The sequence below is a fragment of the Tetrao urogallus genome (genome assembly GCF_951394365.1).
Source record: "Tetrao urogallus genome assembly, chromosome: 4".
Classification (NCBI taxonomy): domain Eukaryota; kingdom Metazoa; phylum Chordata; class Aves; order Galliformes; family Phasianidae; genus Tetrao; species Tetrao urogallus.
Window position 1 is genome coordinate 23251976 of NC_136817.1, and position 25334 is coordinate 23277309.

Consider the following 25334-nt stretch of genomic DNA (forward strand, 5'->3'; position numbering starts at 1 on the left):
AACAACAAAAACAACCAAACATAATGCATTAGGAAAATTAAGAAATAATGTTAAAAACAAAACAAAGCAAAAAACCACCTTGCTTTAAAAACTTAATATTATACGAAATAGTAGAATATACTGTAAATTTATTTTTATGTTAATGTATTAAAATGAAATCTTGTATAATAAAGCATTTAGCATGTAGAAAATTCAAAATATCATGCTTGGACATTATTAAACTAAAACATGCTCTTCATGAATTGTGGCCTTTACTTGGTGTGACTAAGATGCTTAGCCTGAGTGAACTGATAGCAGTGGATATAAACAGTGAATAGTTCAGATTTGTGCACAGGACACTGAGTGGGCTGTGCTGTTTGCCCACCTACTTTCCTGTGTTAAGATGCCAAGCAATACCTTGCCTTCCTTTAACAAAAGCATTTTTTTCTACCATGTCAACTGAGTTATAAATAATCTGAAAATAATCAAAGAGGAAGAAAAAAAAACAACAACAAAAAAACCACAAACTGTTGTAATGTGCTTTTTTATTGTTAATTTTTTCAGGCAAGGTCTCTTATCCACTGCGTGCTGAAGCTGTACTGAACTTCTCTTTTGTTATATGTTCAAACTGATTTCCAGATGATACGTTTTGCTAGCAGTACCCCTGTTCTCTTCATAATTATCATGCCTGGCTGATCCAGAGACATTACTCCGCTATTACACATTTGCGCTGAGGATACAGAATGTTTCTGATTTTCTTGTCTCACCCTAAGCTTCCTTTAACACCATCTGCTGAAAAATACGGCTTGTTCTCCTTCTGTTGCATCTGTATTTAATATAAACAGTAGATGCTTTCACTGAGGTTTTCTTAAACTATCAATTATCACAAGCTATCAAGCATAAAACTTAAATTCATTAGTGCTAGGTATAGAGTGTGTTATTTCCTAGGGGACATAATATCCCTGATTGGAGCTAAAAAATTCCTGAACATCTGGTATTTGACCAAGTCAGTACTTTCTCTGGATGTCTAGATTATCTTTACTCTGTTTATTTGACAGTCGTTGGATAAGAATTTTGTAGTGGTGTATTGAATTTTAAAAAGTATATATTAAATTTAACATTTAAGTATTGTAGAGATGTCACCTTCAAAAGTAATATGGTATTAAAAAACAAAATCTAGCATATTTTCCAAGTGTTGTTCACACTGAGTAACGAGCTAAAAGTTAAAATCAAGGTGTAAGAACTCTGCAATCAGTAAGTTTAGAGAGCACTTCATGAATTAACAGCACTGTTCACATTCTTCTGTTGCCCTGTAGTGGAGCCTACTGCTCCACTATGAGAGAGTTTAGGGCCCAGGATGAATTCACATGTCACAGACAATTCTGGTTCTTCAGGATTCTTCCCTTCCTTCCCTCACCTTCTGAAAAACCAAGATCTGAGTAAATGAACAAGAAATCCTGGGATTGTGTTGCAATTGTAAACCAGCCTCAGATAGGGTTAGGAGCAAGTCTTAGGGCTGGCTTGTTTGCTGCATTAGGGCATGCTTCCCTTTCTGTTCCCTGCACTACTTTGTAGCCATGATGGCCACAGTGAATTGCTGTTTTGCCTTAAGGCAGAACAACCAGCATAAGATGGCTTGTCTCTCTCTGTCAGTAGTTTCAAAGTACCATTCTGTAGCTTTCACAGTAAACCCCTTGGTTCTCTTTTTCACAGGTGTTACTCTTCTTGTACTGTTTTTTTTTTTTTTCCCCTTTGTACTCTGGCATTTTAAGTAGACTTTGGGATAGTTCATCTCCAAACCAGTTTGCATTGGAGGCAACTGCCTTCAGTAATCTAGGAAGGCAAGTAAGTGATGGAAGAAAATTTAATGTTTACAGTAATTTGTAATGCTGGGAAGACTCCTATATGGCAAGTTGCTGCACAGAGGAAACCATTCAGGACTACTGATTCTCCAGAAGTAATTCTCATTTTATAATATTTTTTTTTATATTTAGCTTCCAAGCACTTTCTTTCTCTTCTGCAAGTCCAGCCGTTAGAAATCACCTCTTTTTAACCAGAGCTCTTTTAGGAAAATTAACCAACTGGTGTACAGCAGGAGCTGGGAGGTGACTGTCTCAGCTGTAGTTAATCAGGAGCAGCTGAAAGGTAAATAGGCAAGTAAAAGCTGGGAGAAATACCCACTGGATTATTAAAAGCCCAGATGCCTATAGGCACATATTTTAGTGTCAGGGAGTAGTCATGCTTCGCAACTTCTAGTGTACCTTATGACCCAAGTTCCTGTATACGTGCAAAAGCAATCTGTATATTGCAATGGGTCAAATAGTTGGGGCTAAGACGTCTGTCTCAGGGTTTGAATTACAGTAGCTTATTGTCACTGTGTTATGAAGCAGATCTGATACAATTGAATTCTGAATAACATTCCAAAATGTTGTAGTTCCTCCCCATATTAAGTATGAAATCATAAAATAATCACATTAGTTTAAGGATGCATTAATATGTATCTCAGAGATGCCTTAAAAATAAAAATGACAAAATACCTGTTAGTAAAGAAACAGCATAACCAAAGAGTGTTTCAGAATGTATTTTTCCCCCTTGTAAGTAACATCAAATGTTTTATTAAGACTTAGAGTGAAATTGTACATGTTTGTGCAAGATTTGGGATAAAAAAAGAATGTTTTATCTGAAAAAAAAATTCTGAAAATGAGCAACTACAGCATATTTGATTGTATGGCCTGTTGTAAACATTTTTATTCGTGCAGTTTGAAATTCTTAGACCACTGACAGAGATTCATAGGCTTTAAGGATACTGCTGACTGTTTCTCCTGGCTTGCTTTGCTTTCCTTTTCATCCCCGTCTGCAGCTGCTCCTGATCAGCTGAGGACCAGATGAAGTGGCCATGGTCACTTACCAAATCTACCTGGGAAGCAGATTAATTTTCTAAAAAGATCTCAAGTGAGAGGAGCTATTTTCTTATGAGGGTACACTGAGGGAGAAGAACGGAGAGGTTATAAGCTGATAAATGAGATGTAGAGGAACGCATATCTTCTTGAGACCATGAGTAGGCTTGAAGAGCTGTGTCCTCTGTAAGAATGAAGAGGATAAAAAAGTAGTCAAAAAGAAAAAGACTTTCGTGTTTTCATTTTCTCTCAAGTGTTATTGTTTATTCTCTCTCACTGGAAGAGAGAAAGGTATAGTTGCCTGAGGTAGGTACTAAGCAAGCCAAGTGAGTTGATGAGAATCAACTTGGGAACAAAAAGCTGGAATAGAAAGTCCATCCTTTGCCAGGAAACTAGCAGCTGGTTTCTTTAGGGAACTGAAGTGACCACTTTCTGAAACCAAATCGACAATGTGAAGACACTAGAAGCACTGAGGACATCTGGCTGGTCCCTTGGAGTACAAGGGTGTTTAAGGAGCCCAGAGCAAAACATTTGGTTTCATTACTGTTTGTTCTGGAATGTTGCATGCCCTAAACTTTAATGCTGAAGCTGTATTTGGAAATAGTATGTGTAGGGAAGTGCTTTGCCTGCTAAAGCACTGCATAACTGAGTGCTCCATTTTCTCAGATCAGTCAAAAACAGTTTGCTGAAAACCATCCCTTAGTTCAGAATTATACTACGAAAAGTGGATTCTGATGCAAAAAGGCTTTGTTTAGCTTAATCTACAAATCAAATTTTTGCAGATAAAATGGCTTTAAGCTGACTGTGTCTCCGAAAGGAAGGCAACCTGGGTGAACTGAGAGGGACTTCTAATGTTTGTTCTTCTACCTGCATAATGTGTTTGTATTTGGAGTATTAGGAGTATTGCTTTACTGGTTAGTTATTGCACTGTAGAAATCTTAACCAGGTAAAATGCAGGTATTGTGCTCTCTTGAGCTGAAATGGATTTATTTTAAAGTAATTTAACAAAATAGTGTAACTACCACTATGGATAATTTTAATAGACAAACCCTTCATTTTTCAAGCAGAGATGCTTATCACAGTTGAGATGTGTGCCCAAGTACCAGGGGAAACACAATTCAAAGCTAGCTTTCTCTGAAACTGTATTTGAAGTATTGTTGAAGAGAAATTTAATCTCACTGTTCTGCTTATACTTAAGAGTCCAATAATTGTCTCAGCATTGTTTCAATATCATTGGCAAATCTAACTTGTATGAAAGTTTTGTTTTTTACTCATAGAATTGTGGATATGTAATTGAGAATTCCATAAAATTAACAGAGAAAGTTCTTTGAGACTTTTTATGAGGTGAAAAGAACACAGTTTTTGGTTTTGTTTTTTTTTCTTCCATTTAAGTGTGCTATTAGGTTTTTGAAGCAACAAAAGAAGGAAAAAAAAAAAAGGCCCGTGGAACTGTGAAAAGAAAAAAAAAATTGTGATGAAGAGTAAGAAATGGATTAAAAGCTCTTTTCCCTTAACTGCAAAATGAAGTTTTACTTACCTGCCAACTCCAATCTGAGGGAACAGGGCCAAGGAAAATAACTTCTGTTCCAGAAGCAGAGATGGCATAAGTTTTGTTCTGAAGTTTATCTAGGAGTAAGAAATTTGTCATCCTTATGCTCCAGTCCTGGACACGGGGAAAGATTGAGCTCTGTGCTGGAAGGTTTTTGAGGGCAGCTCTGTGCCTTTTTTTCAGTCCTGTTCTGAACAAAGCTAACTTAGGAACATCTCAACAGATTTTATTCTTTATGTCCTGTGTTTATCAATAAAGGTATTGGAAGAAGCTAATTAGATATGTTCCAGTGCCAGTATACTAATTGAACTGTTATTTTTGTCTTTGTAGTCCATCCTGTGCTATCAGTTTGAGACAAATAATTGTTTTGTTTTATTGTAGGGAAAGGTGAACACGGAAAGCCGTACCCTCTGACAGAGGAAGACCATGATGATTCAGCTTATAGAGAAAATGGCTTCAACATATTTGTTAGCAACAATATAGCACTGGAGCGATCTCTGCCAGACATCCGACATCCTAAGTATGTAAATTATCCCATGGACTATTTCACTGTAAGGTTTTTCTCTTTGAATACATCTAAATAAGCTGCTTTCTTGGGAGGTGAAATAGGAAAGCTCAGCCAACAAAGTGCCAGTTTCATTAAATAGGAAATATTAAATTTTTCACTATATTTGGATCACATTCTCTGTCTTTTAAACCAGCTTCCCATCTTATTGTTTACATACTGTGACTATAGAAGACCACTTCTTGTTACTAAATGATTTAATGACATTCCTTGTTGTGATTTCTTAGATAGAGATAAAAAATACTTCACATTTAGAAAACTTTATTCAGGTTCTCTCCTGTTAGTAGTTGCAGAGCTTTGGTGGCAGATTTAGAAATTGCATAAACCCTTATTGGACCCATACACCCATTTTTGGACCAGTGTCTCCAAAAAAATTTGTGCTGGTTTTGTTAGGTAAAAAAGCTTGAGATCTTGATGGGGCAGGGAGAGGGAGAGAAATACAATTGCATCTTCCTCTTCCATGCTCTATTAGTAAAATTGCAGAAGACAATTATTAAATACAAGAGAGGTGGCATGTCTATGCGCTCTGTATGTGTTTGCAAGCTAACCTTCTGATCGTTTGTTTCTCACTCACTACTATCTGCACAGTCATTGACATTTCCCCAGTGTGTCCCCAGGAGCGAAGGGAATAATGTGATCTCAGAAGTGATGCGGTAGAAGCATGTTGGTGCTGCGGCAGCCTTTCACTGTTCCCCCCTCCTCTTCTGAACCTAGCCCTGTCTGTCACTGAGTTTGCTTGAGTGTCTCACTTGGGAAACTTGAACCCTGAAGGCATCGTTTTCATGTTCTAATTCAGCTATGTTCCTATGACCTTCATGAAATCACGTGTGATGGATGTTATTATAGCATCCTGAGTGAACTGACTTCTTGTGTCCACATTACTTTCCTTACATTAATTCCTTGTAACATAAACTGTCCACTAGTTAACTGACTTCATCATCTCGTAAGGCATATTTCTGTGCATAGCTTGTATACTAAGTATAATGAAGTGACAAAAGTAGGCTCTGTGCTTCTGGTGGTTACTCCTTGAAACAAATTAGGATATGATTTCAAAAAACAAATCAAATAGTTTACTTGCTGTCTGTAGAAACTTCGAAAGAAAAGCTACAAGCCTTCATGAATGCAATAAAAACTGAGTAATGAATCTTGCAATTAAGACCAAAATATATTTAAACAGCTGTAGTAGTGCCTATATTTCTGAAATCACTCCTGTAAAGTTACATTATTAGAAATTCTTGAACCAAATAAACTTCAAGTCCCACATCTAAGAAACTAATATTCTGAAAGTATGCAGAGATAGAAATAGATAACCTGCTCTTCTTAACCCAAATGAACTTTTTCCGTGTTCTCTTTGGAAACTGGGATCAGGATTTGCAAGATATATCTTTTGGTAAGGGGATGAGGGGAACCAAGCAAGTAGTTAGAAGTTTGGGATCTGAGAAACTCAGTTTCTCATTTTTGTTGTGGGTTTTTTAATAGTATTCTTGCTTATTTACTTTGAGTCTGGAATATTTAGAGTGCTTCAGAAAGATGTATTGAGATAGATGCTCCTTTCCTTTTTAAGAAATGAAAATGTGTTAGCTGTAAAAATCTCTAGAGGAATGAAACAGTTCTATTTTAAGGCCACTTTAACAACTTTCCTGAGTCCTTTATATGTTTTTGTTGCATTCTTCTATTATCTCCCATATCAATTTTTTTCTCTTCTAGCTGCACTTGAACAATATTTCTGCCATTTCTATGTGCTCTTTCATGTCTTATTTCTGTACCAGTTTCATGGAAGTAGATGCTCACAGCGTTAGTTAACTAATCTTCTGTTCTTTGTCTACCATCAGCACCCAGCCTTAAGAACCAACCTTACTGAGCTGTTTTTGTTTATCTATAGAAACAGGACTTGCAAGACAGATCACTGCAAAGTGTATCTGAATATATCAAAAATATCAAAATCTAACAAATTTTGCTTGTTCCTCATATATGGTCTTTGGTTTTCCATTGAAAATTCCATGCAGAAACTGGGGAAAGGGGTCAGTTTTGTTTTCTATATAACAGCAGAAGACTAGGGAAATCTTAGATGTTTACGTTGAAGGAAAAGTCATCTCTGCTAAGAAACAGTTCTTTTGCCTTTGGAATGCATGCGTTGTTGCAGGCATTGTCAATGGATAATTCAAGATAAACATCCTGCAATAACATCTGAAAAAAGTATTTAGCTTTAAGGCTATTCAGAGTTCAGAGTGTAGAAAAATGGGATTTAAGTATATGTTTGGTCTTTGCTTGTTGTTGTTGTTTATTATTCCAAATGAAAATCTGAAACAGGAATGCCTTCTCAGTTCATTGGGATTTCAGGATGTGGTTAGTGACAATAAGACTGCTTGTCACCTAAAGTTGAAGGCAACAGTTGAGTTCTGGGAAACGTTTAGAGTTGGCCATGGAATTACTATTTAAAGTTAAAATTCTATACTAGCAGTAAAAATATTTCAAAATACAACAGAACAGGAGACTGGTTTTTTGTTTTTTTTTTTTGTTTGTTTGTTTTTTTTTTTTTGCTGGCCTGTGTCACTTGCTTTAGCCTGGAATACAACAAACTTCCTAAAGATAGCAGATAAAATTGTGATCGTTTTCTGTTGGAAAGGAAAATTGCTGTTGAATTGTTTAACAATTACCATTAATTCTTCTCTGCATTTTGAAACAATCTGTGTTTACTGGTTTTGTTCAAGTAAAACCAAATCTGGTTCATGTTTGAATAACATTCAAAATGGAATTGTGATGAGGCTTGGGGGAATTATTGCAATCACATAGCCTAAATAGTGAATATAACTTGTGGTATATACTCTGTTTGAAACTCCTCATTCCTCATAAACCAGAGCATCTAATTTTTTAGCTATTCATTCTTGAATGAAAAGAATTCAAGTTGATTCTGGTTGCCAATAAACTGCAAGAGTTATGATTCAAGATCTTCCATGTTGTAGGTGTGTTCACATAGGTTTATTCCAACAGCAATCCTTGTATCTGTGGTTTGTAAAACACTTGTTTATACTTGTGCATGCAGAGATGTACAAATCCTTTTTGGCTTACTGAATAATCTGCTACCAGAAATCTCATCCTTTTTAGGTTTCCACAGCTATAGATAGATCCATTTTATACTGATACCCAAAATAATTCATACTAAGGATGCCCAGCCTGATTTCTGTGACATTTGTTTTCAGCAGGCATGGTCTGGAGTCAGTGTTTCTAAGTGTTGAGTGGTTCTTGCTGTATGAGGTGGGGGCAGTGGTAGCCCAGTAGGCTTCCTCTCAAAGTCCAAGCAATGTTTGTTGATCTTAGATGTTATGTTTCTTACAGGCCTCTGAAAAGATGCAGCCCTAAAATAAAAATGGACTATCTTCTGTCTCCTTAACACTAACTAATGAAGTTTTTCTGTTTTCATAATTAAATAAACAAACAAAAACAAACAAACCACCACACATTTCTCTATACTTGTTCTGCATAACTGAAGCTCTTCAACTCCTTATCAGCAATAGAAGCTGAGAATGCCTGAATGGTTCTATTTCAAAATGTTTGAATGCAGTAAGGTTGCTGTCCCTTCTATTTTTAAATGAAGCTGGAAAAAAAAAATGCAGGGAGACTTCTTAAGTTTTTTTGTTTAGCTGTGGATGTGTGGACTTGTTTGCTTTTGTTTTGTGTTCTGCTTTATTTGTGTTTTTTGGGGGGGTCTGTGGAATAGTCATGGAGTTACTGTTATTCCTTAATTATGTTTTAGTAAATTTTGCATTAACTTTAACTCCTGGTGCACTACAGAATGCTATGGAGTAACATGATCTTACAGGAATATCTATAACCAAAAATCATAAAAACATGACAACATAGGATTACTAGACTTACATGGGAGAAAAATGCATTTCAAAAATTCAAGGCTGGTGTTTTAGTTCTATAATCATTCAGTATTTAATATCTGAATCCTCTAACATGCTGGTTGATGTTAGTTGCCCTCCAGACCCAGTTCTTCTGCAGCTCCATTCCCTCCAGATGAGAAGCTGACTTCTCTGCTTTCCTTTTTTTTATGCTTAATGATGGAAAATTCCATGAGAAGTTGTAAAAGTTAGCTCAAAGGCACTCAAGTAATCTCTGCAGTAGTCAGTAGATAAATAATTCAGTGCCATCTCATTGCTCAGAGGGCAGATGTCACTGCTATCCAGGGATGCTGAAGAGGCACTCTGGGTGTGCTTAACTTAGAACAGCTACTAGCTAGCTGATGCAACTTTTTTTTTCCTAACTTGCTTACTCCTATGCTTAGTTTGACTGCAGTCTACAAACCACAAAATCTACTAGCCCACTTCTGGTACTTCAGAAAAGTGTTAGTTTAGACTTCTCAACATAGGGCTGCCTTTCTTTATATTAATGTTTATTGGTATTATATTAAACTTATCTGGCCACGGAGCAGCTGATTAAGCACAAATTGTTCTTCTATGGGGATAGTGATAAAGCTGGAGGTTATTACTGACAGCTTTTTCCTGTTGCAGTTACTGTGTAATGTAGTGAAGGTGGAAAGTCATGCGTGCCAAAACATGATAGGCAATGTCCCCATTTCCAAGCCTCCCCAGATTTCTTTCTGCAATTGCTTCAGGGCATCTCATTCAAAGTTTGTAGCTCCTCAAAAACAGGATCAGAAATATTTTATACTTGAGAAAACTTGTGGCTTTCTGTCTCTGTCAGTTCCTGTGCAGTGTATGCATTGGTAGTACCAATGGAATAATTCCTAGGTGCTTTCTGGATGCTTTGTGTGCCTGTTTTTATAACAGAAACAACTAAAATGGGGCCGAAGACTGATGATTCCCTCTCCACCCTGTTGGTGAGGAGCAGTATCTGCGGTGTTGAGTAGGTCAATAAGGATAGCCCAGATTAATGGGTCTGTTTACTAGAAAAAAAAAAAATTAATAAGCGAAGCAAGCTGTTTATGCAGGTGCAGGAAAGTCATTCTTGTGGGGTTTGAATTGCAGTAAAGTCTCTCATACGGCTGAGAAGATAGCAAGCTGCAATAAACATAGCTGTGAAATCTAAATACAATAGGGAAAGGAATACTGAAGGATATTTACCTACAGCCAGTTCTGTGCATCTGGGATAGCCAAGACTGTTAGCTTTTGACAGCGGTTAAAACTTTTGTCTCACAAGGAAACCACATGTAACTTCAAGATCAGTGAGAAAGACTGAATGTTCTGGAGTTCCAGACCTTTGCATTTCATGGATGAATACAATGCTTGTGTTTGCTGGCAATTTAATAGTTTTAGTTAAAGCTTCACTATACCTTCCTTGTTCTTTTATATCAATTCTCACTTCATTTCTGGGCATTTTTTTTTCATACAGTTAAGCATCTATCATCTTGCATAAGTTTACATGCTGCTAAGTAAATGAAATTTCAGCTCTAGTGTTAAAAACTCACGTAAATTGCAGGTACGCTCTTGTTAGCAACAGAATTAGCTGCTGTATGTCATGAAATAAGGACTGGAAATGTGCAGTGAGGCTAGAATGAAAAAGCAACTTCTTTATTTTGTTTGATTGGATTACAAATGGCCTTACTGAGCTCTAATTTCCCAAAGGCTGCCCTGGCCACAAGATGTGGTAGCACATGTGAGAACTCGCTGATCACACTTATGATGCTTATGGTCTGTGAGTCTTGACTGCAACATTTTCACAGCTTTTGCTCCCATGCCTACTGGCTGTGACTTTATTGTTGACAACAGTCAGACGTAATAGTATCTCACCCATTATTTTATCTTATCTATATTGAAAGGTGATATTGAAAGAAATATGTGAGCCTGGCTGCTGCTTCCAGTTTTTTTCCCTTGGATTCTTTCAGCATCCATGGTAATTGGATTTTTGGATGATACATGCAGCCTATAGCCCTCAGTATCTTTATACAGGTATACTGTGCTTGTTCTTGCTTAGTTTATTTTATTACTGAATTTCCTAATAATGGCAGGCCTTGCAGCCTTTTGCACAGATAGACAACTGATTTTTATGTAATGCAGGAACTTTTTATAATGTGTTTTAGATCAACCTGATGTTAACTGCATCAAATACCCTCTAATTCTTGTTCACCAAACCCATCAATACATTTTATCATCTGCTCTATCCACTAACTTTTGTAAGCTTTACTGTAAACTTCAATTATATATCCCTTACGTAATTGAGGCATTCTGGAGATAGAAGGGCATGCTTTCTCCATTTATTTGAACTTGGGTAATTCAGCAACCACTATATTCTTTCACTAATCAGGGACAAAGAACTTAACGATGTCAGAGTAGCTTAATCCAGTGGCTTGAGAAAACCTGAAAGTGCTGAGTCCTGAGCTTCTTTTCCAGCAGAGGAGGATCCTCCTGTACAATGTTTGCATTTTCCTTGTTCTAAGATACCTTGCTTATCATCTCACAGTATAACATTGCATGCAATTCTGTGCTTCCTCACTGATCAGATACTGTCACTGTAATTCTCTGCTCTGATGTCATTATAGTTAAGGAGGGAGTTTTGGATAAAGTGGGCTCCAGGTTTTTTGTGCTTTGAGTTCTATATGCACTAATGTTTCATCCTTTTTGACACTTCAAGAGAAATTCCAGATGACTCGCAGTATCCTGTTGTATTCTCAGTCAAGTAGAATGTGGTTGGAATCTTGTACTTAGCTGCAGTACATTTAGTATGGAAAAGATGTGGCTGACCTTTGGCAGCCTGTAGAATAGCTCTGGAGCACAAGGTCAAGTGGTAAAAGAATACCTAGAATTTCTGGAACAGAAGATCAATGGTAGTTGAATGTCAAAGGTTAGTTTGTTACTAAAGCAGCGTGATTAGAATGCACTTTGAAACAATGAAAACTTGAGCTTTGGTCCTCTTCATTTTCCTTCAGTCAGGAAGACAAACATAGACTTATATTAGAGGCTTTGTGACGATTCTATTAAGATCTGCATCATTTCTGAGAAGAAATCAGATAGGTTTGCTTGCTGTGATGAATGAATTTTGAGTACACCAATAATCTTTAAAATCTCTCAAGAAAAGTGTGTGTGTGTGTATACATACATTTATACTTTTTATATAAATCGGGTTGCTTGCTGGAATAGGCATTCATAGGTGATGAAGTGCAAAATTAAAGCTGAAATGCAGTACTTAGATGCTTGCTGATGTAAGATTCCTTTAAGTGAGGAGTTTTGAGATGGGATAACCATATGCATTCTTTTTTTTTTTTTTTTTTTTTTTTTCAAAGCCCAGATTTAATATATATGAATAAATAGGTAAGTTTCTTTAGGCACATTACAGAGATATATATCTTAAGATTTTGCCATCAGTGATGGAGTTTTAAACTTCGTTATCTTGTAGAACAAGGCTTTGCAAGCACAGACATGCTTTGTATCATATGATTCATCTGTCTTGTATGCTCACTTTCCTTGGTTAGAGAAAACTTTCTTTTTGAATAATGAAGTGAGGTAAACACTCTGATTTCTTTGAAGCCATGCAGTTTTTTTGGAGTGATTGCCTGTGACGGACCAAAATGACATAGATGTGAAATAACAAGCACCTAACTCAGCTTCATGATCTTATGAAATCACTATTGAGTGAAAACCTGCATAAAAGATGCAAGGCTTTTCCTATGCAGTTTTCAGGATGCATTGATTTTTTTGTTATTGCACTTAACAGCAATAACAGAAATGATTTCTGCTGTACAATTGTATCTTTCTTTTTCTCTGAACATAGTAATAAGTTTTTGCAGAAGATTTATTTGTTCCAGTAGGGAAGAAGAAGTGTTGTGACATTTGAATCCCATACTCAGTAAAGCATTCTTGCTTCCCAACGGAGAACTGCTGTGAAAGTAAAGATTACTTTCCCCTCCATCAGCTCACACCCAGACTAATTTTACAGCCTTGTCAAACAGCAGTAGAAATTATCAGTTATCACTACTTTATCAGGTGCAGTTACAAGGCTAGATTGGAACAGAAACACGGTGTGACTGAAGCTTGTTGCTGTAAATTGAACACTTTGACGTGCTAAGACAATTACTATGTAAATCTTCACTGGAAAAATGTTGTGTCGAGGTAGCTTTGTCATGGGCTTGTCAGCAGCTGGGTGCCCACTGCGTGCTGTAGTTTCTTGCATTAAAGAATGAGAAGGAAATATCAGATCTGCTAAGAGAGCATGTACTGACAGAGCTGGTAGAAGAAAGGTTGCAAGCTGATTATATTTTGCTGTAACTTACTCTTTCTATAACACGAGAAAATTGGAGGTGGTCTACATTTATGATGAAGTAACTGCTGTAGAAGGCTGCTGCCTTGCTTTCTAAATGCAGCAGTGGGATGTCTGAAAGGCATTTAACTTCTCCTATGCTATTATGTTTCAGAAAGCGCAGTTTACAAGGTAGTTGATGTGTCTAGAAAGCACAGACCCTGGTAGCTGGCCAAGACATTGTTATTGGCATCCTTTAACGTGCATAAAATATTGCAGTTGTTTTATCCATGGGGTCAAACAAATTGCTGCTTTTATGAATCAACTTTTGCTGTGAAGTGGCTGAAATGGTGCCAGCACTCTCTCCTTTATGATCGTTTTTGAAGCCCATTTTCTTTCATTTGTTCTACACAGCTGGTGGATCTCTGTACATTTCTGTTAGCAGAGAAGCAGAAAAGATGCAACATGTTGTGGTTCTGCATCTTTAGTTAAGATATACAATATTGTAGGATATTTTTTTAACCTAAAACTCATCAGGGCATTAAACAGAGCTATCTCTATGCCTTCAAAAGAAATGATGTCTCTTGTTTGTTTCTGCCCAAGGTCAATTTTAAGTGTTTCACAGTGAGTTAAAACATGTGATGGCCCAGCTATAATAACATAATGTAGGAACGGTGTTTAAGATAAGCAGGCTGTAAAGAGTTCAGTTTGTCAGTTCTGTATGCTTAAGATTTTACTATACAAATATTTATTCATAAAGTATACCGTAACTTTTTATTAAATAAATAAATCGTGATTTCATAGTTGCCAGTTTCTGCTGATGTTTGTGTTAGGTCCTTATAATAAACAGTATTATGTAGCTCTTTCCTATTTCTCAAAACATTGGGAAAACAACAGTATTTTTGGGGTTGCTGAAACACAGCTATATGGGAACAGTTTGGTCATAGCCTGAATCAATGATTGAGCACCTGGTGAAGGCATGTGACCAGCTCTGTAAGCACTGGTGTGAGCAGTTCACCTGTGTGACTAGAAAGAGTGGACTCTGGGTCCATGCTTCCCTTACCTCATCTAAGGGGTGGCAGCCACAAGGGAATGGTTTCTCTACAAGGAGATTGCCTTCTGTGGAGTATTTGGTGAGCCCGGATCCTTGGAAAGGAATAAGCTGTTCCTTCTTTATTACTGAATTGTTACCCTGCCTTTCTTTGGTGTTCTGCATCTGGTTGAAGGCAACCATATCTACTGGTACCTGTCCTTATAGCAGCTATACTTGAAGTGGCGTATCATTACAGAGTCATAGAATTGCAGGGATTAGAAGGGACCTCAAGATCATTGCATCTAACCCCCTGTGGAAGAAGGTACTCTATGATGGGTTGTGCAAGTAGGCATCCAGATGGATCTTGAATATCTCCATAGAAGGAGACTCCACAACCTCTCTAGACAACCTGTTCTAATGCACCATCACTAGTTCTTCCACATGTTTACGTGGAGCTTTGTATATTCAAGTTTTAGGCCGTTGCTCCTTGTAATATCGCTGTGCACCACCAAGGAGAGCCTGGCCTTATGGATTTGCCTCCTGCCTCCCTTTAGATATTTATAAATGTTAATCAGATCTCCCTCAGTCGTCTTTTCTATAGGCTGAACAGACCCAGGTCACTTAGCCTTTCCTCGTACAGGAGATGCTCCAGGCCCTTTATCATCTTTATGGCACTCCTCTGGATTCCTTCTAGGAGATCCCTGTCTTTTTTGAACTGGGGAGCCCAGAACAGAACATGGTATTACAGATGTGACCTCACTAGGGCAGAGCAGAGAGAGGGACGAATCACTTCCCTCAACCTGCTGGCCATGCTCTTTTTATTGCAGGATGCCATTGACCTTGGCCACATGGGCACACAGTTGTCTCATGGCCAACCTATTTTCCACCAAAGCAGCACACAGTAAATTGTCCAATTATTGGGGGGAGAGGAGCTAAAAATAAGAGAAAGATATTTTGGCCAGAGAGGAAATCCTTAGTGCTTTGAAAATTAGTTTGGAAACAAATCATGCCCTAGTGTCCTCAGTTCTTAACATCCCCTGTGCAAGTCCATAGAGTACAAAGGGTAGTACTGTGTTGTTAAATTTGGTAAGAAATACCAATTAAATGCTCAAATAAATTGGAAGAAAAGTTTATGTAATGAAAGGCAAGACTGCTCAAGAAGAGCAATATCTGAAAGTGCAATTCAAGGTTGATAACTTTTTATTTGTGGTGATAATTTTGAAAATACCATTGCATCTGATTTATCCACAAGTTTGGTGCCAGTGGAGCTATACTGCATTGTCATATTAGTTTTTCTTGTATGCACACATGTTTCTGTATAATGTTTGCTCAAGTCTAAATTGTTAATGCAGTTACATAATTATGAAGATTTGAGCAAGGGAATTGTATAATGTCCCTTGTACAGTACTTGCACGGCGTGGAAAAATACAATGAAAATTATGGAAGAATAGTCAAATAATGTTCTCTAATGCTGATCGTGGATGGTTATGCTTGTGTCAGTAAGGGTAATGATGTTGAGTTTACATGCATACCCAAGACTGATTATTGAGAACACTATCATGATTTTAATACAGTGGAGGCTGAAGCAAAAATTAAAAAAATAATAATTAAAAAAATCCACTGATTTCAAATATTTTGTCTATGGAATTGAGGGCAGAAAACTTATTAAATGTCATGGGACCTTTTTTTTTTCCCGAGTCTGTATGTTAGTATAAATATACACACATCTCATTCAAGTGATCTGGTTTACAACATATGCAAAATTAAGCTGCACGCGTCAGATGACCTGTCGTCATCTTCATTCATCATTCAAATCCACTTTGTTCTCACAAATAATTTTACTTGTTAATCCAAGTGAAAATACTGCCAGGGCAAAAACTGATCCCAGTGGAACCCAGCTAAAAATAGCAAATACCTTCCCAACAAAAATAAAAATAAAAAATTGGAAGACCTAGCAATCAATTTTTATTCAATCCACACTGATTTTTGTCTTAATTTATTTTTTTAATCAGACAGTGATGTGACACTGGAGCTCTCAATTAATACATTTGCCTGTGTGATCTGTTCATGAAAAAGAGAGTATTAAGTAATGTTGATTGACATCAACTATGTTAATAATCTTTTCTGTATTGAATTAGTTCTTCGAGCAAATCTTGATTTGATTGAAACTGTCTGGCTGAACTGCCTGCCTTTTTAAATCTACCATCCTTTTTTGAAGTTGATCTTATGATTTATTTTTTGGATTTCCTAGTATCCCACATTTAAGCATATCCAAAGAACACACTGACTTTCGCTATTCTGTCACTTAAGTTGGAAAAACACTTAGCACTGTGTATTCATTGAAAATTGCAACACATTCAAGTTGAGGCTGGTGACCAGAATACATGTGTGCAAGTGTTATGATTTGCAAGATAGCTAAGAATTGGTTCCCCTTTAGAAAGAACATATTCTTTAGAAAGAAAAAGCATTCTGGGGTTTGAGTATTCATTGTTGTGGGTTTGTTTTTGGTTGTTTTTTCTCCTCCAAATGAGATGATGAACTTTTGAATTTTAGAAACCTACCTAGTGGGAGCTAAAAATACTACAGGGAAAATCTTGCTTTCTGGAAAAGCATAAGATGTATGTGTTTTAATCCGATATTAACAGTAGTGGTTGGCTTTGATCAGTGGTTTTCTTGATTTGTCAGCTGACTCCGGTATATGTAATTGGTTCCCTTTGTTTTACTCCGTCCTACAGCTAAGTAGAAGAATTTTTACATGCTCTTGCAGAATAGCTGTACTTTTTGCAGTGTGTGTGTATGTTCTCCCAGCAAATTGCTTACTGAAATATTTCCCTTAAGTTATTTATGCAAATGGATAGTCATTAATTTCATTGTTTCCCTGGTCTAGGAAGAAATGGCTGACAAATTTAAATATTATTTTTAGGAAAACATTTAAATAATGATTTTCAAGTAACACTTGTAAACTAGAAATGCCAAACTGGCTGCAAATATATGTAAATCAACATTATAACCTATTGCAGTATTTAGTATGAAGTTATTTTTTCTAAAAAACACTGATGTTTGTACTTGTAAGTGGGAAGTCAAAGGTTTTGTCCGCTTTTTGTTGTCATTTTATCACAAAGCAGTTTGTGTGTGTTTGTATGGATACCTTGGTCAGAGTGTAATTTTTTCTTGGAGAAGGAGTAATCATTCAGTTTCATTGTCCACATTGGATGTGGCTGACAATGCAGTGCCGTGCTGTTGGTAGAACGTGTCCCTTTCCTCCTTCTTTTCTTTTCTTTTTTTTTTAATGCAAAAGAAATGATTTATCCATTTCAGTTACTAAGCATTATTCTTGAAGCGTTTTTCAGATATTAGGAGAAACTGAATTGCAAGACCATTATTTGCCTTTCTAGAATAAGGGGATTCTTTGCATACACACATGAAAACTAGTTACTATTGAAAACATAAGTTTAAGCACTGTTACTAAGTTAGATACTGTTCAGTTAAGATGTCAGTGTAGTTTACATTTTGCTATTTTTGTCAGCACCTTCAGAATGTGTTGCTGCTGCTATATGCACAGCTTTTAGGATTGTTTTGGATATCTAGATGGGAAGCTGGATTTGTACTTGTGGATACTGTTAATTTGTGTTGTGAATATGTCAGCTGAGAGGTCAAAATTGTTGGCAGTAAATGCCAAGGCAGACTTTTCTATGCGCTTACACAACTGTTTTCTTCTCTCTCTCTAGCTGTAAGCACAAGGTGTACTTGGAAAAGCTACCAAATACCAGCATAATTATCCCATTTCATAATGAAGGCTGGACTTCCCTCTTGCGAACAATACACAGTATTATCAACCGCACTCCAGACAGCCTGATTGCAGAAATCATTCTTGTGGACGACTTCAGTGACAGAGGTAAGGCCCAAATGGTTTTGTTTGGAAATTTTTTATGAAACATGGTTCCTGTTGAAATGAAAGTTTAAGGAAAAACTGAGGAAAAAATAATTGCTGAAGTGCTTTCCTGAACTAATGTGTGATGTTCCTATGCGGGGGGGGGGGGGGGGGGGGGAACAACTTGTTTTTAATTTGATATAATCTTGCTTTTTTTGCCTCAATGGTGAAAAGAGATTGACTGTTCATTCATCTTTATTGATATGGTATTTTGAATAAATTCTTTCTGAAATACTGTGAATTATTAGGGTTTGAACCTTTTTTTTTTTTTCCTTAATCTTGGTTTTCACTCTGAAAACCTTTAACTTTGGCCAGTTTGGATGTAATTCATTAGACTCCAATCCTGTAATTTCACTGAGTTAGTAAGCTTCATATTTTGGTACAAAGTATCATACAGAGAAATGAGACAATTTTGATTAGAATGTAAAAAATTGTTTCCAAATTGTTAATCAAAGCTCATGGCATCTCTGTATGGCAAAATTAAGGAAAAATTACATCATCTAATGAATGTAGACATCATTACTTGAATGCAGTACAAGAATGGAATGCTGTAAAGTTCTGTGTATGAAATTCAACGGTTTCTTAAGTACAAGTCATACATGACTGTGTTATAGAATTTGGAAGTAATTTATTTTTTCAAATTCATGTATTATTTATTTATTTATTTATTTATTTTAGGGCATTAATCATGAAGTGCTTTGACTTGTTATTCTGTTTGGTTTTGATTTTTTGGGGGGTTGGTTTCTACTGAAACATCAGTTTCTAATGTGTATGTGAGCCTTGTTCTGAATAGGCTGATACATAGCAAAGGAGAACAAACCGTGCTCTGTGCTGATCTGAAAGGTTTGTCTCAGCTAGGAGCTTTATAGCAACAGATTTCTGACTTGTTACTATAAGAAGCCCCTCAGTAAACAAGATGAAGTTTATAGCAGGGAAATAACTTGCAGGGAAGTCTTCAAGTTGGCTCTATGACATTTCTGATTCTGAGAGAGTAGCTATTGAGTCTATTCTTGCTCTTTATGGTAATACTGTAGCATTTCTCTAAGGCAGGTCTTACTGACTGTTATATGCTTTAAAATGTGTATTTTAGAAAGCTTCTACTTCCCAGTTACTAGAACAAATATTAATGCTATTGATCAGGAATTTTCTATCTCTTTTCATATATAGGTATTATATCTCTATAATACCAATTCCTATAAAAATTAAAGAAATCTTTTAAGTCTTCCTCATTTCAGGTTGTATGAGCTTATCTTCTCAGTGTAACAGTTTTCAATTAGAAATGATTAGATTAGATAGAAGAATTGCCTGTCATAGTGTCTGGTTTGAAAGTCTGAAAGAAACCTATGAAGAAGATTTGGATGGAGTTAGGCCTGGAACTATTGTGCTGTGAGGAGAAACTTTGCTCATCTCTTGTTGCTATTATTAAAACGCACATTAGAAATACATTCTTGAATGGTTGCCAATTTTGAGTTTGAGCAGAGTTGTTAGCATAGTTGTGTTTTGGGAAGTTTTTTTAACGTGCAAGGAAAATGCACTAATATTTCAACTATCTGAATCAAAAAACTTTGAACTTCAAGATACGTAGAATCATTTTGGTATCTTTACTATGTTTATTTCTTGTATTTGTTACAACTTAAACTGTGTCTTAAATGAGGCCATATCAAAGGGTTCTTGTGCTTTTTTTTAACCTTATGAAGACACATAGTACAGATGTTTTGTGTTGAAAAAAGTCTGATACACCTTCCCAACTCTCTAATTCCAGTTCATAACACAATCTTTTTAAAAAGTGTTTGAATAACTTCCTAATGTACTGCTATTCTTTTTCCTATTGATGAAATATATCATGTTTCAATTGCTGTACAAACATGTAGAAGCATAGCAAGCAAAGTTAAGTGCAGTGTTGAAATGGTATGGTGATAAATCTGTGTCCAATTTTGTAATACCTTACTGAGACTTTATGTCAAAATGTTACTACTTGCTTTTACGAAATGAGTTGTAGCGTATGCGTTATCACTTAATTATCACTTATGAGTTATACTTGTTTTAAAGCTTAGTATTTTAAAGAGTTTTGTACCAGGAACCTAAACATACTTTGTAGATAGTTGGAAGTGAGAATGAGGTGTTTCAGTAGTGCAAGTAGTAGTAGTAGTAGTAGTAGTAGTAGTAGTAGTAGTAGTGTAGTTCAGTAGTTATTTTAACTGTAGAGATTTAAAAGTCTGTGTTTTTCTCTGGGGTTTTCTACTAAATAAACTTACCCTTTTCACAACAGTTTAAGAAGAAATTGTTACCAAGAGACAGTCCTTGTTAGAACTTGAGTAGATCAGAAAAAGTAGGAACTTTAAAGGGGTGTTAAAGATAAAAACATTGCAGCTTTTTATTTTCTTAACTAATGCAAATATAAATATGGGTATGCGCATAAAGATCTTTTGATAACGGATGATGAAAATGTTACAGTGCATAGCCAGGTACCCAGCAGTTTGCTGATTTGTCAGCAGAATTACTTATGCCTTCATTTTATTCATATTCGTTACTTTCTTATTCTCTTACTACTACTTTACACGTTTCTTGTGATCAAAGTAAAAAAAACTTTTTTTTTTTAGATAGCTCACACATGATATTCACCATAAATTATGATAGCTAGGTGAAAGTGAAAGGAGAGCTGAATTGTTTTAAATGACTACGTAATGCAGATTAGAGACTAGGTAATAGGAATGGGGAAGTAAGCAAATGTTACAAAGTTTGAAAACGTGCTGCACTGTCACAAAAAGAGACAACATAAAAACACAACATGATTTTTAAAATGTCTTAGCAGACAGAAGGAAACGTAGATTTAAATTTTGCAAAATACCTTAATATGATTTTTACAGAGTTCATATACTTAAATACTAAAGGAATGTGGAGGGAAGAACTTTATTACAACAAAAGGGCGGTGTTTTGTTTGTTTATGTGGGTAATTTTGTTTTTTTTTTTTTTAATTTGCATTTAATGAACAAATTATATACTGGAGACAGTGAAGGAAACTCAACCCATGTGTTTACAGGAGTACTTTGACATTCATGGATGCTCTGTGGAAGGTAGGGGAGTATTAGACTTAATCTGCCTCGGAAAGCTCTTGGTAAGAGAACTGTCTGAGCTGTCTTCTGACTGACATCTGAGAATGATTTTACTTTTTCCAGTTGACTTGGCAGTCCACTCTTCATTAGAGACTTCCACTGAATTTTCATATCTCAGCTCTAGGTTCAAGTGCACCAGCTTTTCCACAGAGGGCTGTTAATATTGCTTCATTATTAATAATAATTCATTGTTATTTAGCATGCACGTTTGCATGGTTAAAGTATGCTGAGTATTTCTAACTCTGTGATGGATTTGGGTTTGCAAATGATTCTAATATCTGATTCATGCTTGCAAGTCGTATATTTCAAACCACATCTAAATTGAAGTCCTATTAATTTTTCTAAGTATTGCATGACATGGAAAATGAACAACTCTTTGTTGATGTGGAATCTGTGAGATGTCTCTGCAGTGGTTTTGTGTGCACATCCCTCTCGTTAGCCTGGCTTTTGGGACAGTAAGCCATGTGAAAAGGTTTTGTGTTGTTTTATTGTTTCGCTTTGTTTTGTTTTCCTGGAATGGCTTTTTTTTTGCTGTGTGTGAGGTGACTTGTTTAGAGAAGAAGGGGGTTGGCATGCAGGTAAGTTTTGTATCTGGAGGGAGAGGAGTTGTTGCTGTTGTTAGCTCCGAAGTTGCTGTATGGTGGCCGGATAGCTGTAACAGTGGCAAAGAGCAGAATTTGGGCAAGAGTTTTTGGATGAAAGATAAAACTGAACAGGAAGCTAGCTTTCAATTATTCAGTTACAGAACAGTTTGCATTCACAAAGGAATCCTAAAAATTCTAATACATTTTTCAAAACTCTGCGACCAGATAGGCTTGCATCATTAACTTCTGCCTGTGGCAGGTGGGTTAGAACTTGACAACCCTCAGAGTCCCTTCCAACCCAAGCCATTCTATTGTTCTTTGATTCTGTTAATGTGTTCAACAAGTGCTGTAGGTTGCCAACATCTTTGCAGATAGCTTTGCACATTAGTTTTAATACCTTTTGTGTTTTAGTCAGCCCTGAGAGCTGCTAATAAAAGTTTGTGCCTGTGCACGTAAAACTGACTTAACCAAGCACTTTTTAATTCTTGTTGCTTATACTTTATCCTCATAGGAGTTACACCAGCTAGAGAGCTATTGTAAGATAAATATAGTGCGTCCACCAACAGTGAATTTATTACCAGTAATAATTATTAAAGTTTATTAACTTAAAAAATATATATATTCTTCTAATGGGGGAGGAAGGAAGAAAGATTACAGACTTACTGAAAGAACTAGTTTCTGTCACTGTCAGTGAACTTGTATTTTGGTGAAGTATAGCTCACTGGGAAATATTAATTTATGTTGATAAGCTGGTCCCTTCTCACTTTGTCATCTGTTATGTTCTCAAGGCTCTGTCCCTTTGCTTAGTTCTGTTTTCTGCACTGCTGCTCGTTTCATGCTTGGAGTGCCATAATGTCCTATATCATATAGCATAGGCTTTATGCCAGATCTCTGTTCTGTGAATAACCCAGATTAATAATGTGTAGGTCAGCTGGAAAAAAAAACCAGATACATTGATTGATCAGGGCCTGATTTACTTGGCTGGTGGATTTAAATGCTAGAAATGCTCCCTATTTTGTGTGAACAAGGAGAAAGATCTGATCTACCCTAATTACCCAGTTATCATTATAGCCTGACAAAGCCTTTCTGGCCTTTATAGAGTTTGTCTGATCCTGTTTTTTTGTATTTTAATCTCTACTTCTTTAACTGAATGTTGTTGTATATTGATAGGGTAGGGAGTATGTGCTAGAAGCAAAGCAGCTCAGGATGTTGGATAGCATGTATTTCCTAAGTGGCAAGTTGTGTTTTGTTGCATGAAGATGAAATGCCCTGTATTTTAACTCTGGATGACTAGTTTATGTAACATATCACTTGTGATTCCAGTTTATCGATGCTTGGCTTCAGATTATGGGCAAATAAAACTTTTCTGATCAAATGAAAGGGGAAGGTCTATTACTGAATGATTATCCCAGCAGAGCTTTCCAATGATTCTCAAGATAGTGAGAGCACTGCTCCAAAAATTGCCGCTGGTGTCAAAATACAAAATGTTTTTAAAATGGGGGAGGAAATCAACCTTCTCTAAAAGAAAATGCTTTCTAGTCTGTTCCTTTCCTTGAGTTTAGGAGCCTGATTTTCAAAGTGGTATATAACTGCTCAGTATATTTTTCTTTAAGCTGGAGCTCTTTGAAGTTATGTGCAATTAATTTTCTTCTTTCTAAATTTCTCTAATAAAGTTGCTTGAAAAGCAATGCCTTTGGCCCACAGAGTCAGAGAGGGCAGTCTGACAAAATGGTGTCTGACATAGAAGCATGTATGAAGCAAAGGTATGTCGTTGAATTCCTCCATTCAGGAAAAATGGCACCCATTCACATTCATCAGTGCTTGCTGAATGTTTATGAAGACCAAACAGTGGATGTGAGAACCACTGTTTTACCAAAGATCGTAACTAAGAAAGCTCCCTAAACCAAATAATAGTTTAGAAGGCCAACTCTGGTTTATTACAGTGCTGTGTACATGGGGATCTCTCCACAAAGCATGTACTCTCTAGAGCTAAATCACCCGAACTGTATACACTTAAGACTTGAATTTTCATAGAATTTCCATGAAGCCCATTGTCATAAATATTAAATCTAACCTTGCACCTGACTGACACTTGCACCTGTCATTCAGTGGATTCTTGCAAGAGGTCCTTCAATTTCCCTTATATGGAACTGATGTTGAGGTATGCAAGTTTCCTCTTTGCACTTCCTTGTCTTGTAGATTGCTCTTTGGCATCTCCTCACAATGTCTACATAAAGGAGCCTATTCTTATCTGTCTGGAGTATCAAGGTGCTCGTCTTTGAAAATGAACTAAGTATTTTGCATCAGTGTGCTGGTGAGTGGTGCTTTTCAGCAGTGGTGACAGTGATGTGAAAGACAAGCCACACTCTAGATGGCCATAGAGACTTTTTGGAGGGCAGTGTGCAGGCACCTGTTTATTGCTAATGAAAATGCATAGATAATGGTGGTGACAGCTTGAAAAGCACTGGTTTTTAGCTGAGATTTTGTTTTGTCAAACAGTTATTGTGCTCTTTGTATCTATTGTACTTTTCATGGAAGTAAATAGGAGGCATTACTTTGGGAGTGACATACATATTTATAATTCTCCACCTTCCTATACCAGACTCAATGCTTTTGAACTTGAGTGTCTGCCCATCTTGGAGAAAGGTGATTACCTTTTTCCATAAAAGCGTATAGGGAGCAGGTTGCCAAACAGAGTGCTTCCAGCAATGTCAGTATAAAAGCATCTGAGAGATCATGTGGACAGAATTCACTGATGTTTCCTGAAGACACGGAAGGATAAGGAATGGAAAATTAAGTGTTAATGAGAAAGCACTAGGATGCAATCCAAGACTGTCTCTAGACATGGTGGGAGTGGAAAGGTGGAAGGAGGACCATCCATGCTTTTACAGGTATTAGTACACACACCAAAAAAAAAAAAAAAAAGAGGATTCTACATGAATACTGAATCCAGGGCAAATGAGTACCTAGTGGTTACTGAGCTGAGGAGAAGAAATAGTGTGCTTTTGAGACTAAGCTGCATTTCAGAGTGGATGCCAGTTTGATCATCTGTGTAAAATCATGTCATGCATCATAAAAATCCATCAGAAAAGAGCCTATTGATGTATGATTTTGACTTGGCCTAGCTTGAGATCAGTTTCGTATGACTCAGGTATAGTACAGTTCAGAAGATGTAGAAGGGAGTGTTACAAGGCACATGTTTTCTTTGAAACAAGCTGTGTTTATCTTGTATCTGAGGATGTTTCTTGATGCCTGTAAAATCGCAAGGAGAATTATCTGAGTAAGTCTCATTCCTGTTGGAACTCTTTTAAACAGTGTAGAAAGCATAAAGTGCAGTGAGAATAATTCCAGAACAATATAATATTTTTCTAATGCAGCAAGTTTCATTTACACTGCAGATCCTGCTACCTATGTGACATCCCATGGTTGGAAGTTATATGATAGGAAAAAAACTTCAGCAACTATCTGCTGTACAGTGGGATAGTAA

General features: G+C 36.6%; 1 protein-coding gene across 1 annotated transcript in view; it reads left to right on the top strand.

Moving 5' to 3' along the window:
- GALNTL6 (polypeptide N-acetylgalactosaminyltransferase like 6) overlaps positions 1-25334 on the top strand; it is a gene marked incomplete at both ends in the record, with an annotated part of 424708 nt that overhangs the window by 168164 nt on the left and 231210 nt on the right. The window contains 2 exons of the mRNA XM_079534806.1: positions 4807-4945; positions 17948-18114. Of these exons, the coding sequence (XP_079390932.1) occupies positions 4807-4945; positions 17948-18114 (306 nt within the window). The remainder of the gene's footprint in view (positions 1-4806; positions 4946-17947; positions 18115-25334) is intronic.